General features: G+C 36.0%; 1 protein-coding gene across 2 annotated transcripts in view; it reads left to right on the top strand.

Annotated features, from left to right (window-relative positions):
• NTN4 (netrin 4) overlaps positions 1-27,648 on the top strand; it is a 102,282-nt gene that overhangs the window by 14,989 nt on the left and 59,645 nt on the right. For both annotated transcript variants that reach the window (XM_008576803.1, XM_008576804.1), the window contains exon 3: positions 18,608-18,886. In XM_008576803.1, coding sequence (XP_008575025.1) covers positions 18,608-18,886 — 279 coding nt within the window. The remainder of the gene's footprint in view (positions 1-18,607; positions 18,887-27,648) is intronic.

The following is a 27,648-nucleotide window of genomic DNA, read 5'->3' as shown; positions in this document are numbered from 1 at the left end:
AAGATGTTTTTAGATTGCAATGTTATGGTAAGATACAAGTATGAGCTTAAAGTAAAATGTCTTATCAAAACCGAAAGAAATGTATACACCTACACCTTGTTGGTATTTCAGACTCATAAAGGAATTTCCAAGTGATTCTATTAAGAGATTGCTGTGTAGTGAACTTAGAGTGAGCGAGCAGAGTTAGGTTCCTGGCCCTCCTCTGGGTTCCCTATTTGGGCTTGCCTTTATTCTTTTATTAAGGATAGATACTCTTTGTGATTTTATATGACAGGTTTGTTAAGATTAATGGACTTTTAAAATAACGTGCTTTTAAAAATCTCCCTAAAGATCCTGTTCAAGTTAATAAGGGAGTTATAGCATGTTTAAAAGATTATCAATTTGAAATACTATAAGCAGAACTCACACATACCTGTTTTCCAAGAACTTTATAAAACACGCACCAGGCACATGTAGAAATTCACAGCCAGAAGTTCAGTCATATATTATTTCTGCTTCTTTTTAGCTCTCCTTCTTTAAAAGCCCACTTCATAAAGCATTTAGATACATCTAGATGGCCTAGCAGGTGCTGTGAGTGTAACCAGGAGGCTCTGTTATCTATGGAGCTGGTCCCTAGTGCTGTCATCCTCAAAAGCCATTTTAATCTTCTGGTCAGTTTCCAGCCAGTGACCTTCATCACTTCAACTGTTTAGAAGACAGGGGAAACTGATTCTGTTTCAAACTGAATATTTACACTGCTGTGGCCTTTCCACACTACCACCCCTTTGTTACCCCAAAAAGCCTGCCAGTCTGCTTGTCAGTTTAGTTAGCATGTAACCAGAAATATTACTTTTTCATGAACTAAATAATACAATGACAGACGTTATGGAAAATACAGATATCTTAACACTCTATTTAAGATGTTAGAAGTGACTCTTTTCTTCCTTTCTCTGTCTCCCAAACTAATGACATTGGAACTTCAATCTTGCATCCCTGTTTTACCATGACTGGAGGTGAGTGCTCAAGAAGCTACATACACAACATGTCTCATAAAGAACACATTTTCAACTCTAAAATGCCATTGTCTTCACTTGATCAACTCCATTTCTTTCCACATAGCTGTAGGTCTTTTAAAATCTGAATATTGCTTAGATTTTGGAAAAACCTTTGAAATCTATTTGGATTCTTAAAAATTGGAAAAAGGAATGTTCAGAAATAGATGTTAACATTTGCCTGACATCATAGAGAGAAAAATGTCTAGAAAACATTGTCACCAGTAACATATGTATATAAATAAAACAGATCATTTGCTACTCAGCCAGAGTTGTAAATGGTCTAGAAACTGTGTGATATGGTATTTTACCTGGAGAATAAAAGTTAAGTTGATGGCTACCCTTAAATATTTGAAGGACTTCCATATTGAAGATAAAGTAGACTTATTTTGTATAGCTTAAGGCCATTATTAGAAGTTACAGGGGCAGATCCTAGCTTAACACAGAACTCTTTGATAAATAGAGCCATCCATAAATGAAACATGCTGCCTGATAATAGTGTAGGATCTAGTAGAGAACAGATAGGTATCAGCTATTATAGAAGAACTTCCTGCATTGAGAAATTTGGGTTAGGTGTACTTATGTTCCCTTCTGATTCTTAAAATTATTTGAGCTGTTTTCTAACATCCCTTTTGATAGAGCTATATTTAAAAAATTAGGAGACGATTGAGATCTTATGCATTATTAATTTTCTTTATCATTTCTGTATCCAGAGTACCATTTTGTATCCACAGTGCCTGATACAAAGTATTTCCTCAATAAGTAATGGTTTAATTAATTAACAAATTTTTTATTTATTAAAAAGCTTAATGCCACATAGACCTAGGATTTTTATCTTATTTATTCATGGCTTTGCCATTATTTAGAAACAAAAAATGACACTGATGATAGGAGACGCAATAAGAATTTATATTAGCCAGGCTTGCAATCTATCCAGGTTAGAAATGTCTTTTTGTTATCTAAATGTATAAGAAAGAAACATTTATTGAAGCTGAAATGACATTTAATTTGTTGGCCAATTTCTCCTTTGGGCCCAGAATATCCACTGAGAGTTTTCTTGCTCTGTACAATGGCTTAAATATCCTGAAAAATTCTGTACTTCCAATTCTCCTATATAAATCTCTATTCTGTGAGCAGAAGGAAACAGACTAATCTTATAGTATTTACTGTTTTCTATATTTATGAATCATATGAATTAGACCTGTTTTTCAGTTGAACTGATTGTACTTCAGTACATATAGGGCAAAGCAGAGAAAATAATATCAGCTTTTTTACTTTTAAAACCAATTGCTGGTCTTTATTTCTGGGTCTTTCCTTCTAATTCAGGTTTCAGGTCTCTTCCTTAATTCAATTCTTACAACTAATCCTCATACTTCAGACTGGAACTTAATGGGAAAAAGATAATGTCAGATTCATCTCTATTGGGAAAATTTTTCATGGTGGTAATTAATACTTCTCCTCAAGGTCTCCTACAAGTGAAGGAGAAAGTGGCCCTATCCTACCTAGTACTAGAGTAACAGCAAATATTTGTCTGTGGCTTAGGGCAAGTTGGGAGGTTCCTTTGAAGTCTATTTGTTTGGTAGCCAGGATCTCCCCAGCAGAGTAACAATGTTTAAAGCTTGATTTTACTTTAAACCTTAATCAGGACTTTTTGGTTGTTCCCGATAAAGTCTCTTGGGTGAAAAATTGAAAACACGTTCTAATGTAAGTTTGCATTATGGAAATCTTCCCCAAAAGGCACACATATGTTCAACAAGAAAGCTAGTTTTAACATCAAACTACTTGCCAACTGTGGTTTTCTGTGGCACCCAATCAGGAAAAGTTTTTATTTTAAATATATATATATATAAATGCATATATATACACACACACACACACACACACACACACACACACATATAAATGCATATATATATGCATTTTTATAAGAGAGTAATTGAGGGGATAAACAGAAGGGAATAAAACTATTTTAATGCCTTTAACATGAAAACATGGCTAAAAACTTTGGCAACAATGGATAAGTTCACTGGCATTTGGTCTTGTTAGGGTTTAAAACTTGTCTTACTCTCAAAGAGGGGTATAAAAGAACAGAACTATGTGTTTATAGAATGTAGATATAATTAGGTAGACTTTTATAGAGTTCTTCTGGATTTTAACAACTGAGCATTCATGGTTTATCTTTTTTCTAGCATGACTAGGTTTCAAAGGTAAATTGGAGAACCAAGGATAACTCTTTTAATGCACTTTATTTAAAGGAATATCTCTACTGTCCTGCCTTAAGAAAATTCACTATCATTATACACATATTTTTACATTCTGCATTCAAGTACCTCGACATTACAATTAAGTGACTGAAACATAGGAGAGTATAAATAGTTTTATTCTGATCATGTCAAATGATGACAGGGCCATAGTGAAAGTGTAAGGACTTTTAGCTCAAGAACTGAAATATCTACCCAGAGCTATTATAATTGTCATCTGCATCAGGGGTGGGGAGAAGGATGTCTGCAAAAGTATAGTTTTTGCTATTTAGATACTGCATATGCCTCCTAGTACAACAAATTATGTAGAAAGCAATCCCTGCAACTTTCATTTGCTCAAGGGAAAAATCTCAAGTAAAATTCTCTACCTCTTAGGGAGGAAGGAGAGGTGTAATAGGGAAGGAATAAGAAAGAAAGAATAATTACTTTTAAATATTCAAACTTATCTCCTTAAAATTAGATAGGTTTTTCTTTTTGTCTCATTCTTGACACTCCAAAAGTTGCAACACCTTAAAAATTATCAATTTGAAATGGGATTTCTGCTACAGGATTAACTGCTACAGGAATTGCCCTCCCACAGTTTAAAACTACAAAACCAGACAAACTATACAATGTTTTGAGACACTAGACAACAGGCAGCACAAGTCTGAGATCTGAAAAATGAGAAACAAATATACCAAGCCTACCTACATTGCCCCAGCTTACTGATGGGACATTTCCAAGCCACAGCATAAGAAGGCAAGCCCAGAGTCCAGTGGTCCCACTGAGTTAAGGAGACAGAGATGAGAGTTCAAGGAGGCCAAGGCAGCTAGAATTTGTGGAGCAAAACACCAAACAAGGAGGGAGCTGCATAAAGAGAAAATTCCAGAGATCTATACAAAGTTCTCCTCATATCTTTGAATACTGAGCTGCATATGTGTGAGCTAAAACTCTATAAGAGTGGAGGAAAACCCCCCAGAAAGTAGTAGCTGAACAATTCCTAGTATTGCCACAGGGCTGGGAACAATTCATGTTCCCACCATTCAGACTGGAAAGATCTCATAATTCACAGGCATCAGGTAGAGTCTTCAGAAAGACATAGGAGTGCGGTGAAATTAGCCCTAAAATAAAGACTGCACTGGATTCACCCTAACAAAAATAAAAAAACAGTCCTCAAAAAGATCAAACTCATCCCAAGTAAATCAACTGCATGCCAGAACAAAGTCTAACACTTCTTAGAGAAATACATCAAAATCCAGCAAGCAACAACATAAATTCACAATGTCTAATGTCTAATAAAAAATTACCAGGCCTGAAAATATGACCCCTAACCAGAAGAAAAGTCAATTAATGGAAACATACCCGAAAATGGCATAGCCAGTAGAATTAGCAGGCAAGGGTAGGAGAGCAGATATTATATATACATATATTCCCTACATTCAAGAAAACATGAATACGTTGGGCAGAGAAATGGAAGATATAAAAAAGATCCAAATGGAACTTCTGAAGAGAAAAAATGCTATATCTAAAATGAAAAATAAAATACTAAGGATTCATAGCAGATTAGACAGTGCAGAAGAAAAGTTTGGTGAACTCAAAAGGATAGCAATAGAAACTATAAATTAACAAAGCACAGAAAGAAGAGGATTGAGAGAAAAGAGCATCGGTGAACTATGGGATGATATTAAATGATCTAACAGTCATGTAATTGGAGTCTAAAAGAAGAAGCAGAGGACCAAAAAATATTTGAAGGAATAATGGGAAAAATTTTTCCAAACTTAATGAAAACTATACATCCACAGATCTAAGACGTTCAATAAAACTCAAGCAAAAGAAACATACAGGTCACCAAACAAAGTTACCAAGTTGATTCAATGAAGAAAGGGTAGTCTTTTTAGCAAATGGTGCTAGAATAATCAGACATTCAGTATTTGGGGAAAAAAAGAACCTCAATACTTAGTTCACACCACATACAAAAATTCACTAGAAATGGACTATAGACCTAAATGTAAGAGCTAAAAACTATAAAACTTCTAGAATGGAACATAGGAGAAAATATTTATGACCTCGAACTAGGCAGCATTTCTTAGATGAGACACAAAAAGTTCAAACCATAAAAGGAAAATATTGATAAATTGAACTTAATAAAAATTTAAAACTTTTGCTATTAAGACACCGTTAAGAAAATAAAAAGGCAAACCACAGACTGGAAGAAAATAATTGCAAACCATATATCTGAATATATATTTTTATGTCAATTCATAAAGAACTGTTATAATTTCATAAGAAGAAAAACAAGAATAAAAAAATGGGCAACAGATATGAATAGATACTTCACCAAAGTAGATGTATGGAAACATATAAAAAGATGCTTAACACCATTAGTCAACAAGGAAATGCGAATTAAAACCATAATGAGATACTGCTCCCATTCACTACGAAGGGTAAAATTAAGACTGATAGAGCTGGCCAGTTAGCTCAGCTGGTTGGAGCACAGCCTTAAAAAAAAGAAAAAGAAAAAGACTGATAATACTAGTGTTGGTTAGGGTCTGTAGCAATTAAAACTTTCATTATACATTGCTAGAGGAAATGCAAAAAGAGTACAACCACTTCAGAAAACAGGTTAGCAGTTCCTTATAAACATGCACTTACCATACCATCTAGCAGCTCCTCTCTTAAATTCCCATGAAAAATGATAACGAATGTTCTCATAATGACTTATGTGTGAATGTTCACAGCAGTTTTATTCACGCTAGCCAAAATCTAACAACCCAAATGTCTATCAACTAATGAATGAATAAACAAGCTGCCAAAACGCTTCAATCACTTCTTTCTTGCTTCCATTTTCTTGTCCCTTATTCTTTCCTGAAACCTTTACAAACTGTCCCTTATTCCATTCCATTTAACCTCTCAAAAGTCTTCTCTTATCCAGCCAAACGCAGTAAGGTTTTCACAGTCTTCTTTCTTATCTTCTGAATTGCATTTACCATTGTTAATTACATTTTCTTTCTTTGCATTCTCACTTTCTTGGACTTCTATGATAATGAATTTTCATTATTTTCCTACATTGCTCACTGATCCTTTTTTATATTATTTCTGTCTCTTCTTTCTGACATCTAACCATAGGTGGCCCCCAAAGCTTAACCTTTAGTTCTTAGTTTTTGTTCCGGCATTCCTATCTTTGCCTCTCACATGTGGCTGTTTTCTACCCATCCCTGCCCCGCCCACCTCTCCTACTCCCCCGACTGCCTCTGCTGTGATTCAGACTCTTCTCTTTTCCATGTTAATTCTCCCAAAGAAAAGCTCTGATCATTTCACTCCCCTGATCACCTGCTCAATGCCTTCAAGTATTCTATAACCAAACTAAGTCAGCTGTGATGTAATGGTAATAAGACTGAATTTAGATACCAACAACCTAGGTTCAAATACTAGCTCTGCCACTTATTAGGTAAGTGACCTTGGACAAGTTAATTTACATCTTCTCAGCGTTTCTGAATCTGAAAAATGGGACTGAATAATACCATACTTTTACTGTATGGTTTACTGTAAGGATGAAATGAGATAAATAAAAATGAAAGCAGCTTGTAAAATGTAAATCATTATTAAGCATGAGTATGAGTTTTCAACAAATATGTGTTAACTCTTTTATGTTCCAAGCGTTGGCCTTACACTGGTGGGGAAACAAACCAGTTCCCTTGCACTCACAGAGTTCACAGTCTAGAGAGGAATACAAGCTATTAAATAAACTAAAAAACAGACATGGTAAATTCTAAGTCTGGAAGAAATAACAGGTGCTTGAAGTAGCACATAGGACCTGCAGTGGAGAGGGATGGTGGAGAAAGCTTCCTGAATAAAGTGACATCTAAGATGACACCTAAAAGATAGGTATGAGTTGGTTAAGTCAGGGGGTGGGGCAATAGGTGGGATGGACAGAGGTGTGAACAGGGTTTCAGGCAGGGAGAATGGTGTGGGCAACAGCTGGGAAGGGAGTAAATTAATGCATGGAGTTTGGGGAATAAAAGGGGTTCAGTATGGCTGGAGTGTAAAGTTGGGTACAAAGAGAGGGAACAAGAGTTGGGAGGGATGGGCAGGGAAAGCAGGAAGATTACACATGCAATTTCTAGCATAGGTCAGGCAAACAGAAGTTATCAATGCTCCAAGATGAAGTATCAGGCTTTTCCTAACTGTGAGCCACGATGGTGACAGGAAACAGAGATGTTCAGTATTACATAGTTAACCAAGTAGACAGACAATCAGTATCCAAGAGGCCTGTCAATGAATCCTAGCCACTGAGCTTCATTCACTGATAGGGCTCAGTCCCAAAGAAGGGAGATTGGTAAAAACAAGGCAGGAAGTAAAAGGCTACACACCAATCAATTTTATTTATAAAAAGCAGTGATTTTTCAAGGCATTTCTACATCTGGTACCTTCACTGCATCCCTGTAAGCCAAGCAGGAGCAGGTATCATTACTTTTATCAAGGGTACAGTTAGTCACATCCATTCATAGAATAAAAGTGGCACAGTTAGTCCCATCTATTATTAGGATGACAAGTGAAGGTGGGATAGATCATATATAATGTTTTCTTTAATCCCTTATTTTAAATTTAACTTTAATCCAGGGATGGCTAGTTGCAAAACAAGTATAAAGTGGGATGTAGTGGAAAAAACCATTAGATTGGAAGATAGGAAATTGGGCTGTAGTCCTAAATCCATTATCAACCTATTGGTTGCCCTTTGGCAAATCACAGTAAGCACTCTGAGCCTCAGTTTCCTCTAGTTGGACTAGGCCATTGATTGCAAAAACTTTTGACAATCAAATCCTTTGACTCCAAGTACCGAGGGCAAAGGAAAAGCTAGGATTCCACAAGTACTGAAGAATTTTAAAAGTTTATTTGTAGCCCCAATCATTATTTTTATTTTGGTCTCCTGTCTTGATCCTCATTCTTCCTTGGAGTTCTGTCATTTCCCTTCCCCATGAAGATATTTAAGAAGTTGCCTTTTCATCACTTTAAAGCTGTAAATATGCCCTTGAAACATGCAAAGAGGCTTTTGTGTACTTACAAATCGAGGTTATTATCGTACAAGTAAGTCACTTGAGTGCACTGCATTCCTCAGCTTGCTCCATTGAGAGCTTTATTAGGTTATATTGTCCTATCTCGGAAGATAAGACTCTCCCACTTTAAAAGGTGGGCTATCTGATGAAACAGGGTGCCTAATGCTCCAGAGTATAAGCAAAAGGATTTTGGTGCTGCCCAAAAGACAGACACACTTCTCTAAGACAAGTAGGTGCTTCAGTTAAAGTGGCACAGTCAAGGACAAATGTTCTAAAATTAAACCAACCAGTTGCTCCACTGCAGACACCAACATGTCAATTATGCTATCTTCTCCTTGTGCAGCCTTCTCTCTCCATGAAACCAGAACTCCCACTCATTGCAACCCTTTAAAAGCCTGAAACTTCTGATACTTTCCAAAAGGCTACCTATTCATGAGAGCAGCAAACCTAATTTAGAACATAGTAGGACACACATATTTATCTCACAGAATGTATGCTCTCTGAGTTTTTCATCTCAGATACCTAAAACTTCAGCTTCAGTGGTGTCAGCAACTGGCTGAGTCAATTGAAGTATAACCTCCCTTTGTTAAATGAGGTGACAATACAAAAACTAGAATGTGTGAATCACATACATTTTAAGAACCTAAAAAGTATGAGACGTTTAAGTTTTTAGGTAGATTGATAAACAGTAGAAATGGAAACAAATATATCAGTTTCTATGTTTAGTTTTTAGGTGTGTTGGTCAACCTAACAATAATCAGAACAGTTGTCAATGTGCAGTAAAAAGATTTATCTGAGTTAACCAGGTGCTGTTTGTAACTAACTACTAAACAACCACATGAAAAAAATAATACTTTTGGAAATGTTTATAATGTATTTATTTAAATGTTTTATAATATATTTACATTTGGAAATGTTTCTCATTTTAGATGCTATTCTAACCAGGCTCATAAAAAATAGGGAAAATGTGTGAGTGTTTTTCTTACATAGAAATAGTTTTTACTATGGAGATGATTTGTCTGTTTATTAAATCATATTAGGCAATAGTTCCAGGGATTCCTCTATAAATGTTTTGTAGTCATTCTAGCAGTTGGTGTAAATTTTTTACTGAAAATACGTTATTCAAATATGGCATTCAAAAAGTATCGATTAATATTAAATCCATTTTTCTATCAAGTTTTACTAGCCATGTTGGAGGGGACATAAGATTAGCAAACAACTAAGATATTTTGTAAAATGATAAAGCTAATTATGAGGTAGTATATACCTAGTATTTTCTCTTATGAATAAAATGTATATTATAAAAATAAAATTTATTTTATAAAATAGCATAAATATAATAAATTATATTTATTAAAATTAAAAGAAACCTGTATGAACATAATTCTATATTGACTCATTTGATAAGTATTATTGAGAATTTATAAGACACTGTACTAGATGTTGAGGATATAAAGATGTATCAAAACAGCATAAAAAATTTGTAAAGTAGAAGATTATAATAGGTATTATAAATTATTTAAAAAGTTATAATGAAGGTTTGCTTGTCTATTAAGATACAAATTACTAAAACATAGAATTATTGAGTAAACTTACAAAATTTTTTTTACATTTCTTAGTTCAGTATGCCCAATAAGAAAACCCATTTGTTTTCATGCCTTTTTATCTACTAAGTATAACCACACTCCTAGCTTTAAGATAAAACTTTCAATATGTCATTTCTATATATTTGTGTATAAAAATAAGGTCTTAGTCCATGTTCAGTTTTATTAATTATATTATATAAAAGTTAAGCTACCTTGGGTTTTTAGACTTCACCTTTCTGCCACGGTGAAGTAACAAAGCCCAGTTTTATTCTCCTGCCTGAAACAACTAAAAAACTGAACAAAATATATGAAACAACAGTTTTCAGGTATTGGACATTGGGCAATACAGGACAGTGATCCCTGAGAGAGGGCAAGCCAATGAGGTGTAACCTACAATTGCCCCAGCTTACTGCCTAGAGAGTGTCCAGGCTGCAGTGCAGGCAGGAGGAATGAAGATAGAGCCTGATAGATTTCCTGAATTAAGGACCTGAGAGTTTGGGAAGGCCAAGGCAGCTAGAGTTTGCAGGGCAGAGTTCCAGAGAGGAGAGCGCTGTACTGGGAGAAACTTCCAGAGATCTGCAGAGCCTCCAGCTGAGTAGTGATCAGCACATGTGTGTAAGAAAACTACCTGAGGCCAGACAAGGAGCCACCCTAAAAAACAGAGGGAACTATCACCAGAGGTCACATGGGACCAAGAATGGTCAGCCAGCTTGGAAAACCTTGTAAATCATTATTAAAGGAATTAGAAGGGTATTGCCTCAGTAGAGGAGCAGAATTAGTATATTAAGGGAGGCATTGGTCCCACCTAAAAAACTTAAAAGCAAGCACCAAAAGGATCTAGCTATTTCCAAGTATCTTAACTGCATCCAAGGAAAAGCTCAAGAATACAAAAAGGCAAGCACCCATCAAGGTAAATAAAATTCACAATGTCTGATAGCCAATCAAGGCTTGCAAAGAAACAGGAAAATAAAATCCATAATGAGGAGAAAAATAAATCAATAGAAACAGACCCAGAAATGACACAAATGGTAGAATTCATAGCTAAGGTCTTTAAAATGGTTATTATAACTGTATTCCTTATGTTCAAAAGGTGGAGAAAAGATTGACCATGTTAAGCAGAGGCATGCGAAAAACTGTTGTCCATTGTTGAAATATTTCTGTCTGAAATTTAAAAGTATACTGAACAGGATTAGTAGATTAGACACTGTAGAAGAAAAGATTAGTGACGCTTAACACATAGCAGTAGAAATGATCCAATATGAAACATGGAGAAAAAAGCCAGAAATAGAAATAAATACAGCATCAGTGAGTAGTGGGACAACTTCAAACAATATAATATATGTGGAGTTGCAGTCCTCAAAAAAGAGAAAAGAGAGGGGGACAGAAAAAATTTTAAGAAATAATAGCTAAAATTTTCTAAATTTGATTATACCTATAACCCCACAGGTCCCAGAAGTGCAACTAACTTTAAACACAAGAAATGAGAAGAAAATTACCCCAAGATATATCATAATCAAATTGTTTAAAAACCAATGGTAAAGAGAAAAGCTTAAAAGCAGCCAGAGAAAAAAATAACACATTATGTACAGAAGAATAAATATAAGAATGGAAAGGCTTCTTGTCAGAAACAATGCAAACTAGGAGACAGTGGGGGAAAAAACCTTAAAGTATTGAAAGAAAAAAAATTGTCATATGGAATTCTATACCCAGCACAAATATCTTTTGAAAATGGAGATAAAATAATGCCTTTTTCAGACATAGAAAAACCAGGGGGAAAAGTTATCACCGTTAGACCTGCATTATAGAAATGTTAAAGGAAGTCCTTCAGACAGAAGAAAAATGATACCAGATAGATATCTGGATGGATCTACAAAAAGGAAGGAAGATCATCAAAAAGGGAAAATGTGGACACATGTAAAATACTTTTTTTCCTTATTTTAAAAAATCTCTTTAAATATAATTGACTTTTTAAAGAAAAATTATTAACAATGTGTTATGGAGTTTATAATATATGTAGAACTAAAATTCATGACAACAACAGCATAAAGGACAAGGGGGGAAAATAGGAATATAATTTTGTAAGTTTTTTATACTATATGTGAACTGGTAAACGCTACCTAAAAGTAGATTGTGTTCAGTTTAAGATGAATACTATAAACCCTAAAGCAACCACTATAAAAAAAGAGTTATAACAAAAAAGAAGACAAATGAGACCCTAAAATATTCAGTCCAAAAGAAGACAACAAAAGAAAGGGAACATAATATAAAACAAATAACAGGATAGTAGATTTAAACACAACCATATCAACAATCACATTAAATATAAAGGATATAAACACTTTAATTGAAGGCATACATTATCAGATTGGATAAAAATTTTTAAAAGATCAACTATGCTGCCTACAAGAAACTCACTTTAAATATAAAGACATAACTAAGTTAAAAGTAAAAGGATGGAAAAAGATATGCCATGCTCACACTTCAAAGGAAAGCGTGAGTGGCTATATTACTATCAAACAAAGTAGATTTCAGATCAAAGAATATTACGAGAGATAATGAGGAACATTTCACAGTGATAAAGGAGTCAATTCAGCAAGAGGATATAACAGTCCTAAATGTTTATACACCCAATAACAGGACTTCAAAATGCATGAAGCAAAAGCTGCAAGGAGAAATAGATAAGTTGATCATTATAGTCAGAGATTCCTACACCTTTTCAAGGGCACAGGAGCATTTATCAAGATAGATCATACACTGGGCCATAAAATAAGTATCAATAAATATAAGAGGATTCATAGCATATAAGGTTTGTTTTCTGTCCACAATGAAATTAAATTAAAAATAAATAATGGAAAGGTATCTGGGAAATTCACAAATATTTGGAAATTAAATAACATACTTTTGAATTACCCATAGGTCAAAGAAGAAATCAAAAGGAAAACTGGGAAGTATATTGAACTGAATGAAAATGAAAACACAACATATCAAAATTTGTGGGTTGCAACTAAAGAAGTACTTAGGGAAAAGAAAGCTCTCAAATCAGTGACCTAAGTTTTCACTGTAAGAAACTAGTAACAAAACAAAACAAAACAGCAAGTTAAATCTAAAATAAGCAGAAGAAAGTAAATGATCAAAGCAAAGCAATTAAATAGAAAACAAAAACAATGGAGAAAATCACTGAAACCAAAGACTGCTTCTTTGCAAATATGAAGCTATCTAAGATTTCAAAAACCATTAGCAAACAAATGCAGTTATCTTCTTGAAGCTTCCATTTTTGGTAAATAAGACAACTAGACCAGAAACCATGGAAAAGATCTAATATTTGTATTTCTTTGGGTGTTTGCTCATGCCTCCCTGATCCTTTTTCTTAAAATAGACTTTGTGTGTTACTTAAGAGAAGGAATTCATAAAGTCCTTTTTGTAATGTATTACATACTTTTACATAGGTGTTTATACATACTAGTATGTGGGTATATTCACATACTTCTCTTCAAGAGTACAGAACTTATGGTAAGAGCATCTTGCTTTCTTTATCCTTCTAAACCCTATTCCCTCTTTGGCTTCTCCTTTTAAAATTATATCTGGTTCATTCATTTATTCATTCAGTGGTAATTATGAAATGTTTCAATGTGCCAGAGACTGTGGGACATGCTGGGGGACACAGCTGTTAATCAGACAAACAAGATCCCAGCCCTCTGAGCACCGAGTCTAATGCGAGATACAATCCAGTAAATAGGCAATAACAATAGACTAGTGTAAAAGTGCTATCACGGAAAGAACAAGTTCCAAGGGAGTCCACAGGATGTAACCGATTTGGACCTGAAATATTCCTCAACCTAGCAGCTAAAAAAACCCACGTTTTTTTTAAAATGTAATAACTAAGTTTCCTGAATTATTATAATTCGACATAGGCCATAAAATTTTAGGGTGGAGCACTATATAAGGTATGAGTTCAATTCTGAAACAGTTTCTTGACTATTGCATATATACCTAATACTTACTCTTTATTATGTTCACACTGTGTTGATACTGTTTAAATTTTCATTTCAGTCAGCATAAATAAGTCACATAGAATGCTATTTTTACTAATTCTTAGCATTATTGTGTGTGTGTGTGTGTATTCTATAAAAGATGATATATGTGGTTCTAACATGTTCAGGACTTTCTGAGAGGATTTCTTTGTCACACTGGGACATAAGAAATGGCAGAACCTGAGCCAAGTATCCAGATCCTCAGGCAAAGCTTGAGGGATCCCAGGCTTAGAAAAGTCAGACAAGACCAGGGAAATATGAAAATTCCAAAGATTAGGTAGAAAAGCATCCACAATTCATTCAGAAGTTTAGATACTTTTAAAATTATTCATTTCCTTTGACCCATTGATTTTACATTTGGAAATGTATCTTTAGGAAATTATTATAAACATCTATGTTTTAACTACAACACAAAATTGTTTGTCATAGGTGATTACACTGAAAAGTTGGAAACAACCTAGTTGCCTAACAACAGCAGCCTAGCTAAATAAATTACATCATTTCCATACAATGTAATTCTAAGCAGTTTTTAAATGATGTAGCAGTGTTTCTCAAACTTTTTGTGCATCAGCGGAGGGCTTGTTGAAACACAGATTGCTGGGCCCTGCCTGCAGTTTCTAATTTAATTGATCTAGGAAAGGGTCCAAGAATTTGCATTTCTAAGAAGTTTCATAGGGATCCCATTGATCTAGGGGCCACACTTTGAGAACAACTGATGTAGAGGTATATTTATTGACTTGGAAGAATATTTAGAAGGTACACAAAGCTGTTTACATTATATTTTATATGTAAAGAAGTTTAGATGAAAAGCTATCATGGCGGTATCACTGATTGTCTTTGGAGTGGATGATACTGTAGGTACTATTTGTCTTCTTAATTTTGAATAACAGATGTTTCTGTAAGGAGCATAACACTAACCACTAAATCATATTAAGATCTCTTAATTTAAAAAAAATGAGATAATGAAGTACTGGGCAATAGCACTAACAAGCCATAAATATCAAAGTTTTCTTGATCCTAGTCAAAAAGCTTGATCCCTGGCTTTTAAAATATATCTTGTTGGGAGTGTATATTCAGAAGCAATCAAAGACCAAGGAACAGTGATGGCCTCATATATACATCCTGTTCTTGATGGAGACAAAAAGCAGAAAAGGCTGATAGTATATGGAGGGCCTCTACACTTTTTCTTACTTCATTTTAGTAGTGCCACACAGGCTTCTTCTGGGGAATTTTGAAGAAAAACTGGGTGGGACCCAAAGGGCGACCTGCCAGAAGTTTGAAGCATCTGGATTGGCGCACTCTTTGTTTCCTGATGCAGGGTAGATCCATTTCCCAGGGTATCAGATTAAGGCGTCTCCTTTCTGGAAAAAAGATTTCATGGTTTAAATTCCCGTTCACTTTTGTGTCTGTGGCACTCTGCTGTCTCCTTTCCAGCATGCAGCCTCAGGGGTCATGATGTCCCTTCCCTGCTGATATCAGCCTGCCAACTGTGGTGTCATGCACAACAAGCACAGAGCTGCCATTCAGCTTCCACAGTCTGGGTTCAGGAAGCAAAAGAGCTTCAAAGTTCCTACAAACCTTGACAGATCTTCCTCTAGCTTTGCATGTGTTGAATAATTCCCAGGATGAGGGGGGAATGGAGTGGGGAGGGAGGGAGAACTGGGGTAAATGTCAAGGGTAAATGCATGATAGGAACAGAGAGAGCAAACAGTTGCCACCAATGTTCAGGAAAAGGAAGGGTGGGCAGACAACATAGAGATGTGCACCATAGACTTTTCAGTGGAATACTTATTTGGTTATAACTGGGCTATCCTCTTCCATGTGGTTGATAAAATAGGAGGTAGCCACATCATTTATATTATTTACAGCAAGAGTTCTTCATGAATATCCAACAGAAATGTTTGTGTTTTGGATGTCATAGTGAAAATAAGTCCCACATAAAGCCCACAATGGATCGAATGTGTGTGTGTGTGTGTGTGTGTGTGTGTGTTTTAATGTCTCAAAATATAAAATAAATGTTCTGATTTAGGATGTTGTTTTAAAAAAAGACATTACTTCTATATTGACTTTCAGATATGTAGGACAGTATTTGTTTGAAAATTTTATTCCCTGATATGCTGCTTTCCACCACTTTACGTGTGGATAAATGGGACAGAATATAGTTTCAGTTTAAAATACAACTTTTCCTAAGCTTTGCGAGTTCAAAAATAGCTAGAAATACAAATGCTGGTTAACTATTCAGTTGTTTATTACTATTGTTATAACACAAGTTCTTACCTCCTACCTTCTGGTGCTATAACATGAAATTCAGTATGTGAATCTGTTTGGTACCCTACATAAGAAAGTTATTTGGAATTCACTTATTACATGATTGCCAGGAACGATGTGATAATTCGTTCATTCATTTACCAAAAATTTTTGACTACCTACGATGTGCCACGCACTGTCCTAGAACACATCAGTGACTGCCCACATGAAGTTTACATTCTAATCTGGGAAGACAAATCAATAAACAACTACAAATATAATGTGTCAGGTGGTGATAAATTGTAAGAACAAAGATCAGGCAGGATCATTATAAGGACTTTGTATTTTATTTTGAGAGAAATGGGAGGTCTTTGAGTCGGCATGGGTTTAAGCAAGGGAGTGATGCGATCTAACTTCTGTTTATGTGGCTACTGGATAAAGAATAGGTATAGGAGACCAAGTGTCTACTGAATTATCCCCTTACCACAGTCTTATTTCATTGAAGACAGTTCTATACCAGTAGCCCTGTAGATGTGATCCTACACAGTTGATTCTTGCCTTTTCATACTTTTCGTGTAAAATCAATTTCTAAAATGAAATTTTTATATCCAAAATATTCCTTAAAGAAGTTTTTTTCTGGAAAGTTACATTTAGATACATTTCCCTAAATGGAAGTTTTACTAAAATGTATGTTTTGATAATTACTTTATTTTCATACTACATGGTTATCAAAATATTTCTGGGTTTTTGTTGATAGAGTTTTAACATATTCTTAAAAGTGAAAATATACTTAAGAATTTTTCAGTGGAACGCTGTGTCTCTTCCTTTATAAATTCATGAGATTGCTTGAGGTTTTGTCTTTTTAACACGAAAGATTTATGCAATCTGAAGAGAAACCAGAGCATTGGTTTTATCTTCTTAAAAACTTGCATAATAAAGTATAACTTAGTGTGGGCCCTCCTTGAAATACTGTTTCATGTTACAATACATTTTAGAATTTCTTTTTTACATTCCTTGGTTTCCACTGGCAGTGCTTTCTTCTTCCACCAACATTGCTCCCCCAAGTAATAGGTCCATTAGGGAACACCATCCCACCTCAGGGCCTCTCTTATTAACCCCTCATAATGTATGTACAGACTCACACACATGCCCATAGGCCTCCCAGTAGCCAAAGTCCATCCCTTATGAACTTTCCCCTCTCTAGTTTCCTCCTCAGAACTAGAGTTGGTTTTTTTTTTCCTTTTTGTCTTTTTTCATGACCGGCAACGGATCGCAACCCTCAGTGTCGTGCCCGTACCGGACCGGGACCGGCAACGGGATCGCAACCCTCGGTGTTGCACCCGCACCTTGCTCAGCCAGTGAGCCGCCGGTCTGTATGTGGGATCCAAACCCTCAGCGGGAGCATCGCTGCGCTCCCAAGCGGCGCACTGTAGCAGTGCGCCACCGGGCCGGCCCAGAACTAGAGTTTTAAGTTGCCTTTAGTCTACCCTATAACCTACACAATAAAAAGTCTCATTACTTAATTCCACCTTGCATTTAACCAAAAGTGCTGTTAACTAACTTGACCAGTACTTTACTCACTATGTTTGGTTTTAAGTGACTTTTGACTAATTTCAGAAATCAAATTCAACCCTCAAGGGATGTATATTTACTACCAGTAAGGATATTCCGAAAATATGCCAAGTGTGAAAGACAGTTCCAGAACACGAGAACCAAAAAATTCTTGTAGCAATAGTGACCTCAGTTGATAACTGATCAATCTTTGAAAGAGTCAAACCTCATTTAGAAATATAAGTTCCTGGATCTTGATTTTGCAGTTACTTCCTAACTGGTCTTCCCGTTCCTGTTCTATACTCTTTATAACCCATTCTCCTCCGATGTGATGAGTTTTCTTTTTTAGAGATACACATCACATCATATCACTTCTCTGCCTACAACTTCCCAGTGGCTTCCACTACAGTTAGAATAACTCTACTATGGCTTTTAAAGGGCTTTATTCATGTCTACCTTGCACCTGCTCTCTGCACCTCTCCAGCCACTCTCCCTTGTTCACTGGTCCCCAGTCACACTGACCTTGTTGTTCTTCCTTGACCAAGCCAAGCTTGACTCTGCTTCAAGGCCTTAAACTTGATGTTCCTTCTGCCCAGAATGCTCTTCCCCCAAGATCTTTGCATGGCAGGCTTCATCTCAAGAGTCAGTTCTCTGCTCGTTACTCAGTGTGTACTTCTGTATCCAGACAGGTAGCCAACCTTTGGATAACAGGGCAGCTCTTGCCAATGTGTGATCAAAGTCTAAAAACTTCTTGTTATCTTATCACTCACAGATGACAAAAGGGATAAATCAAACCAGGATTACATTAGGCAAACAATGCTGGGTTTGCACACAGACCTATATACACATGGTATTTTCTCTTTACAGGTTATTTTCAAAGCTTTGTCACCACCATACGATGCAGAGAACCCTTATAGTTCCAAAGTTCAGGAGCAGCTGAAGATCACTAACCTCCGTGTGCAGCTACTAAAACGACAGTCTTGTCCCTGTCAGAGAAATGAACTGAATGCAAAGCCTCAACATTTTACACACTATGCAATCTATGATTTTATCGTCAAAGGCAGCTGCTTCTGCAATGGCCATGCTGATCAATGCATACCTGTTGATGGCTTCAGACCTGTCAAGGCCCCAGGAGCATTCCACGTGGTAGGTAAAACAACTCCTCTCCTAAAAAACAAAAAAACAAATCATAAGTTAACCTTCAACTTTGGGCATTGTTAGTCTAAGTTTCCTGAGATAATGCTGATGTAATGCTCTTGTTTCTTCCTCTGCTGAGCCACTCCTCCACTCCATACCTATTAACTTATTTTTTAATCTTCAATTTTAGAATTATAGTCAAGAATGATAGCCAGATTCCTTGGAAAACACCCATGCCAGTTTTTACTACTATGACCTTCAGATATAAAGTGTAAGGTGAGCAGTAGAGAGAGGTTGGCATAATCATATTAGTGGCATTATCACACAGAAGCCAGCTTTGACAGTAAATGGAGACCATTGTTTAGTAGTTTTTAAAGTGGGAAAAACAAGAACCTCAGTTTAATTCCTGATATCTTTGCTGTCCACACAGTAGAATGAATAATAATCCTCTTTGAAGAGTGGCCTGACCCCCTCTTCACCCTAAGGCAGAGTTAAACTTTGTGTCCTCAAGGGTCACACATCAACTTGTGCTTTCCTCTAAACTTTTACATGTCTACATCCAGCAGGAGACCTGAACTCCCTGAGGACAGGGAATGTATGATTTTTGTACCCTCAGGATGGAGTTGGGTTACCTGATCCAGAAGTAGGTGCTCAGCACGTTTGATTGAATGATAGCAACATAGGAATAGGGAGGTGATGAACAATTAGTGTCATTGTTCGCTTGTCCTCGCCATCTTCCAAAAAAGATACAGAGTGGCTCAGACAGCAAGCACCTTGTTGGGATGCATCCAGAGCTATGGATGGGGATTAGGCAAGGAGAAGCTAAGTAGGAGAGCACTCCCATTCTTTAATTTTATATTTTGCTCTGATACTGCTGAGCAAAGCCAAGCAAGAAAATAAATAAAATTTAAAAGGTCTCAGAGTATCCTTACTGTGTAACCTAAAAGGAGACTGCCACATTCTTCTCTCTCCCAGCCCTGATATAGGATAAGGCCCCCAGGGGCCATGAACCAGCAGAACAGTTTGTGCTGACTGGGCTGAGTCGCTGGGTGCAGGGCAGCATTGGGGTAACTAAAATGACAGTACAGCGGCCAGAGAGAAAAAAGAATAGAAACAGTGCTGTTACTTCTAGAGGTAAATCTAGGGCTTCCAAAATTGAAGAAAATGCAGAAAATATGTACAAGTTTACAGATACTATGGGATCTTTGACATGATATTGTTTCAAATAAAGAGTAGAATAATTTGGTGTATTTCAATTAATTGGGTTCAGATATGATTCAAATAGAAAATAACCCAAATATTCTAGAGACATGTAAAACTACTAGACTAAACTAGAGAGTTTATGTGAGGTAGAGTGCTGATAAATTTCTGCCATTATATTTTAGTGAATTAGTGAAAGGAGTGCAAGTAGACCTTTTGTTTCCTCAACTGTCTCTTATAATCTAAGCCTTATAGGACCACTTCAGAGTAGAGTCCTGAGCAAAAGGACAGACACAAGCCTGGAGACCCCCATAACATGGCACAGAGTAGGCCCTCAATCTGAATGGATTTGATCAACCAAAATAAACTGTCAGAGTTCTCAAGAGCCTTATAAAATATTCATGAGTAAGCATTGAGAAACAATAGTTGGTTTTTTTTGTTTGTTTAACTAAGTCCTCTGAATGTAAACTTTCGAAGAGTTAGCAACACTTGCTGAGGCTGAAGAGAAAAATTCTAAAAGTTTCTCTTCATTCTGCTAAATTTAACAAGAGATGATTACTCAAAGGTAACAAAAACTTTTTTGCAGAAGTCTTAAAATACAACTATTCTATACAATATACTACCAGCAACAAAATTATCAACCTATAAAGAGAATCTGGATAATCAAGTAAAGGGGATTATATAGTAAGTGTTTTTCCATTTCAAAAGGATGTTAAAATGAGAAGTCTCCATCCTAAACAACATATGGGATGGAAACCTCATTTCCTTACTGATCTTAGGCTGCTTTGAAATTGGAAGCAATTCCCTCCTAAAACAATATTAGTTTTCTGACATCCTTCTAGCCAGTTTTCATACTGATTTCAACTTGTGCAGCACTGGTGGAGCTCCCTAGGGCTGTAACAAGCATGTGCCTAACCCAGGCCAGGCCAAGCCAAACCTAGAGCTAGGGCTAGATAAGGGGTAAAAAAACAGGCTAGGTGGCCAAGACTATTTTGGCTTCCAGGGCTCCAGTTCCATGAGAATCCTTGATGTCGCCACTCTCTTTAAAAAAAAAAAAACAAGGGCCGGCCCGGTGGCGCACTGGATAGTGCGCCGCTTGGGAAGCGCGGTGGCGCTCCCGCCCGAGGGTTCGGATCCCACATGCAGACCGGTTCCGCTCACTGGCTGAGCGAGGCGCGGGAGCAACGCCGAGGCTTGCGATCCCGTTGCCGGTCCCCCAGTCCGGTGCGGGGGCAACACTGAGGGTTGTGATCCGTTGCCGGACACAGAAAAAAGACAAAAAAAGACAAAAAAAAAGAAAAGCCATAAGCAATTGGACCAGCAGAGGCTATGGTAGGAAATGTGAATAGTTCTGGTTTCAGATTTTTTCCACACCTAAACTGAGGTGCATTTTATTTTTATCTGGATTTTTTTCTGGATTGTAAAGAGCTGGTATTAAATTCAGAAATGGTTGCCTCTTTCAAAAGTGATATTCTTATTCCTATCATTGCTTAGCTGAGCAAATTGCACTTTAAAAGCATAATCTTTTGCCACATTAAGAATATAGCCATAAGGTCAACTGTCCTCCCATATTGCATGTGTGTGAATACCATTCATTATATGTATATGGCTATAAATAATTGTTTTCATAAATTGTGCTGGCAAAATGGAAGGTATCCTCTTAAAAAATGCTATTCTTTTACAGGTCAGCTTGTTGTAGGTACGTGCATACAAATCTGACCTTCTTTATAGCAGTGACTCTCATAGTGTGGTCCCTGAGCCAGTAGCATCAGCATTCATTACCTTGTAACTTGTGAGAAATGCAAATACTTAGACCCTACCCCAAACCTACTGAATCAGAAACTCTGGAGGTGGAGCACCTGATCTGTATTTAACAAGCCCATCAGGTGATTCCGATGCTTGTTAAAGTTTGAGACTCACTGCTTTATAGACTATGCGAATTCATCTGCAGCTAATATTGTTGCTAGAATGAGTAATTAATTAATGAAATCTGATCTTATGGACTAGAATTCTTGGTAGCTGATGATAGTGAATTAGGAAAATTATGGAAATGATACGTAGTCTATTTCTTAAGCTATATAAGATTTTAGCATCATTTATTTTCTTTGGGAGAAGGGAATAGGAAGAGGAATACAAATTGGCACCCCTCCTTTACCTTAAAACATACCTCCTGTGTCTTTAAAGTAGCACCACCTTCTCCTGCTTCCTCTTCTTCCCAGATCCATTCTATTTATCCACTAGTTGAATTTTTCTTCATCTGTTCATTTTGCTGGAAGGCAGAACAGTGCAGTGATTCAGACCCTAACTTTGGAGTCAAACAGACCTGAATTTGACTCACCACAGTATTTACAAAATTACTCACTCTCACAGAACCTCAGTCTCCTAATAAAATGAGAATAATATCTACCTTCTATAGTTATTGTGAGGATTAAAAAGTATGATGGCCAGTGCTTGGGATATGGTAGACACTACTTATATTACTGTTATTATTATATTGTATATATTATCTCAGCCACTTCTACTACTTCTCCCACATACACTTCTTACCTGATAATGACAAAAATAAATTACAGCTTATGTGCTGTTTGACATGTTTACAAGACTAGGGGTTTTGTGATAAGGAAAACTGTACTTTGATCCCAGAAATTATGTGAAGAGATCTAAAGCTTTTTTCTCTTTGCAGCTTTAGAAGACTGATTTAGTTCTCTTTTTCCTAGCAGCTGGTGATTTTACAGCTGTTGGATGATAGGTGGTAATAAGAAGGAACATAGAACATTTCATTGTTTTACTAAAATATCGTCCATTGGAAGAAACACAGGCCTTAGAATACCGTGGAGAATTATTTATATACCTTGAGCTACTCTTGTTAAGGTGGATTTTTCTTTTGTAATCAGAAACTCATCATAAAAGAGTGTCAATATTTTGACTGATGTATTCTAAATATGAGTAAACACTGAGAACTGTGGGACTACATAGTGGGGTTTGAAGAAAATGTTCCTTAGCTACCTAGTTGTCTAAAGTAGGTTTTAGAATCATTCATATAGTCCTATTATGAAAGTTTTTCCCAGCTAATTCTGAATACATTTATTTATGTATTTATGTTTGCATATCTCATGTCATGTTTTATATATTCAGAACAGATTTAAGACAATAGTTTTCGTCTTCTTTTTAAAATTTCCTTACTAGGGCTGGCTGATTAGCTCTGTTGGTTAGAGCACGGTGTTGATAATATCACAGTCCAGAGTTTGATCACTGTACCAGCCAGCTGCCAAATATAAAATAAATAAATAAAATTTTTTACTGTACTGTGAACAAGCAAAAAGTATAATTAGAAAGCTCTTGGGGCTGAACCCGTGGCGCACTCGGGAGAGTGTGGCGCTGGGAGCGCAGCAGCGCTCCCGCCGCGGGTTCGGATCCTATATAGGGATGGCCAGTGCACTCACTGGCTGAGCGCGGTGTGGGCAACACCACACCAAGGGTTGCGATCCCCTTACCGGTCACGAAAAAGACAAAAAAAAAAAAAAGAAAGCTCTTGAATCTTTAAAGTATTAAGGAAAAGAACAGAAGGTTTTAAAACAATAATGTTATTAAACGAGACTTTTAAATCAAGATTTTAAAATATTTTTATATAGTAAAACATGCATTCATGTTTGGAAATGAACATCTGTAAATTAGTTTTAGGTCTAAGCATAGAAAAAGTAACTATCATGGATTGTAAACACCAATAATAACAGTTACCACTTATTGAATACTGTGTGCCAGGTCTTGTGCTGTCATGCTACAAATGTGACTGAATTTAATCTTCACAATAACTGTATGATGTATCATCATCATTTTCTTTCACAGATGAGGAACTGAGGCTTGGAAATGTTAACTGACTTCCTGAAAGCTAATAAAGGGTAGAGCCACACTTTGAATTCCTCCATCAGACACCAAAGCCCATTCTCTTTTTGTTGTTATTGTCCTGAAGAAAACTTGGATCTAACCAGGGTTGACATTATGCCAAGAACAGAGAAAAGAGAGGGGAAATGAGAATGAGTTCAAGGGATTGCTTGTCATGATGGACCCACAGAATCTAAACTGGGCAAGGAGGGACGTGAGGACACAAGAAAGCAAAGACAGATCTCACTTCCAAAGGTTATGCATTATTTCTCTCAATCCTTACTACAACTCTGGAAGGTACATATTTTCATTTCTATTCTGCTGATAAAGGAAACTGAGGTACAGAGAGATTAGTTTACTCTCTTGAAGTCACAGTAATAGAGCAATTACCCCACACTCAGCTTACTACCTCCATTCCCAAAAGACTACCAAGAAAAAACTCTTCTTACAGGGATTGATAATCTATCCAACACATTTACATTTTAAAATGGAACCAAAATTTAGCATTGACTCTGCCTTCTCTTTAACTCAACAACTATTGAAATGGCCCAAAGGGGAGAAAAAGAGAAAGAATAAAAGCAATAACTTTGAGTAATCTACAAAGTAAGTAATTTAGAAATGACTATCTTTTGGGGGTTATGGGTATCTGGTTTCATTAGCAAGAGGGATTTCTGGATCTACCATCCTTTACTTCTATCTCTAGCCCTAAATCATTTTTGCTAACTCCAATCATTTCATTTGTCACATTTGGATCTGGAGGCACATTGTATTCCTCATATTAACAAAATACAAAGCCTGCCAATTTGATATAGTTAGTGTGGGACTATTCTCAATCCGTCTCAAGGTCTTAACCTTCTTATTTTAATTCTCCTTTATTAGTATGGTATTGCTTTGTTGGTAGTCCCTTAGCAATGAGTAACTATATATGTTATAGAAGGTAGACAGAATGTTGATTAGACTTCATTTACTGTCTTGTGTAAATGAAGGCAATGCCTGTTCTATGAGGGCAATCCAGTAGAATACTTACAGTACTGGAAATTCATGTTCGTGGCTGGAAGTTCTTAGCGTTTTGACTGTATTTTCTTTTTAGACAGCAAGACACAAATTTCTTTTAATGGCAGAAATTGCCCAAGATTACTCTTTTTATGTGATAATTAAGAAACCAGAGACATCAGAACCAGAAACATTATAAAGTAACCTTTGCACTCATGAAAGGACTGTCTGTGGGTTTCCTTACCAGGGCGGCCTGCAGAACATTTAAATATTTATTGGCCTTTATTTCACAGAGAGGTGAAAGGATAAAAATACCTGAAAGCTAAAATGGTGATGTCAGAACTGACATCTCTAAAAGTAAAATATAAGCCCACGGGAAAGTAAGGTTGATTCTCCAAAATATAATATTCATTTGATCTTTCAGGAACATGCTTTGCAGAAAGAGAAGCACATGTATATTCTGGTCAAAATTGGGACATTGTAAAGGTACAAAAATGAATCCTTTCAACATTTTTTAACTATTAGTTCTACAAATTTGGGGAGGGACAGCTTAATTTTTTTTCTTACTGTAAAGTGCCCCCAGATATTCAAGGCATATCTCACTTTGCAAATTTTCTCATGAATATTTCCTTTTTAGTATAACATTTTGGGGTCCATACTGTGGATAGTTGGGAGCCTGGAGTCAGATCTCTGTGACTGGAAGGCCTGGCTTCCCAATTTCACTGATCACATAATGGGGGTAGTTACATGGAAAGAGAAAAGCTGAGGTTACAGATAGATATCTGACTTATGGTTCACAACCCGTATCTCTATGGTATTTCATTTCTGTTTCACCAATTTTGTAAGAGCTGGAAATGTTCTTAATTTGTCCTAAAACAATTACATTCAGTAGAATATAAACTGTAACTTAAGTTCTTATTCCCTCTTACAAGGAGAATTTAGTGACTAGACACATAAGTTTAAAATGCACACACACACAAACACATACACATTTTATAATCAATCCAGAAGATAGAGAAAACTCATAGACATTTCAAATAGTAAGGAAAACAAGGTCTGTTAATTTTGGCATTCAAAACCTTAAAAATATAATTGGGACTACAGTTGCATTATATCTTAGCAATGGAAATATTTTAATAGTACATGTGAGGAGTATATGTGAGGAGATTTAGAAGCATTAACATTTGTTGCCTCATAATAGATTTTTTTAGTAATTTGGAATTAGCTCTTCTCTCTAACTTTTTAGATAGAAAGAAAAAAGGGAAAATTATGGTTTCATAAAACAAAACGTAAATATGTTTTTAGCCTTGAGAGAGCTCATATATTAGAAACAGAAAAATGATTACATATGTTCCATTATTAAATATTTTTTATATAATAAAAACAATTATGAAATTCGTAAGAGTAAACACTTATCAAGTATTTTTTGCCTTTTATTTTTGCATCTCTAAGGGCACCACTACCAGGCATGTAACTTAGCTGGCTCAGTCAGCTCTCAGAATTCCTGAAGGGCAGTGGTTTCATTGTTTCCCAGATAAGGCCTTAGTAGGCATTAAAATTAAAGAGAACGTGGGATCATAGTATTTCCATGTACCAAGCAGAGGCAAAAAATCATAGTTGTATTTATCTTTTGATTTTTGTTTGTAATTTAATTCAATTCCCATATGTAATAAAAAGAGAACTTAACTGGGGGATTACACAGGGGTGGAAGAAGTGGAGATGGCTGTGCTCCAAACTTTGCAACCTAATTTCACTGACATGCAAAGCAAGGAATTACAGCCTGTTTTGTCAAATAATTAGGTTATTAGTGGCCTTTTCACAAAACCCCAATCATTCCTGAGGCCTCCCAGAGTCCCCTGTACTTCTCTTGATTAAAACATTTACCTCACTGTATTATAATTATTTGCTTACATAACCAACTTCCCCTATCTACTAAACTATCTGCTTCTTTAATGTCAGGTACTGGGACATTCAGAATGTTTAACATATAATAGGTTAAAAAATTCCTGAGTCAATACATATATGGATTAATCAATGACATTTAAAAAGTAAGATATTTATTTCAGATAATGTTAGTAATAATAATAATGACTATTCTTGATAGGTCACACATTTGCACACATTTTCTCTCTTAATCCTCAAACAAATACATGGAGCCAGTATTTTCATCCTAACTTTATAGGTAGGAAACTATGTTTTGTTATTAAGGAAGTTGTCCAAGATTATTGAGAGCAGCGATTAGGAACCCCATATATCTAGTTCCAAAATTTTTTCTCTTTACGTCACATTCACCTATGTAATACTAAGAAAAGAACCTCAGAACTCCTAAGTAGAGTTTCGTATAGATTAAGGTGGTTATCGTTTTTACTGTGACGATTTATTGTGGTCTTATGAAAACAGAAAGATGAAGACCAGTAATATATTGTAATATCACCTAGAGGAAAGGATATCCTCTCAAGAATGCTTTGTAAATAAATGTAATCATACAAATATTAGGAACGTCAGGCTGATTATTCCATCTTTGATGCAGAGTCACATTTCTTTAGAGAATAACTAGATTATCTTCACTATTTCTTTTCAGTTATCTTATTTCTAAAAAGTGCTGAAAAAGAAGAATACACAGTGAGATCATTTATTGTCGATATACAATGTGGTTGATTATTGTGGCCCATTACCGAAACCGCCCTCCCTCCTCC

This window comes from Galeopterus variegatus, unplaced genomic scaffold (genome assembly GCF_000696425.1).
Source record: "Galeopterus variegatus unplaced genomic scaffold, G_variegatus-3.0.2 Scaffold1405, whole genome shotgun sequence".
Lineage (NCBI taxonomy): Eukaryota > Metazoa > Chordata > Mammalia > Dermoptera > Cynocephalidae > Galeopterus > Galeopterus variegatus.
This window is presented reverse-complemented; position numbering and strand designations above follow the sequence as displayed.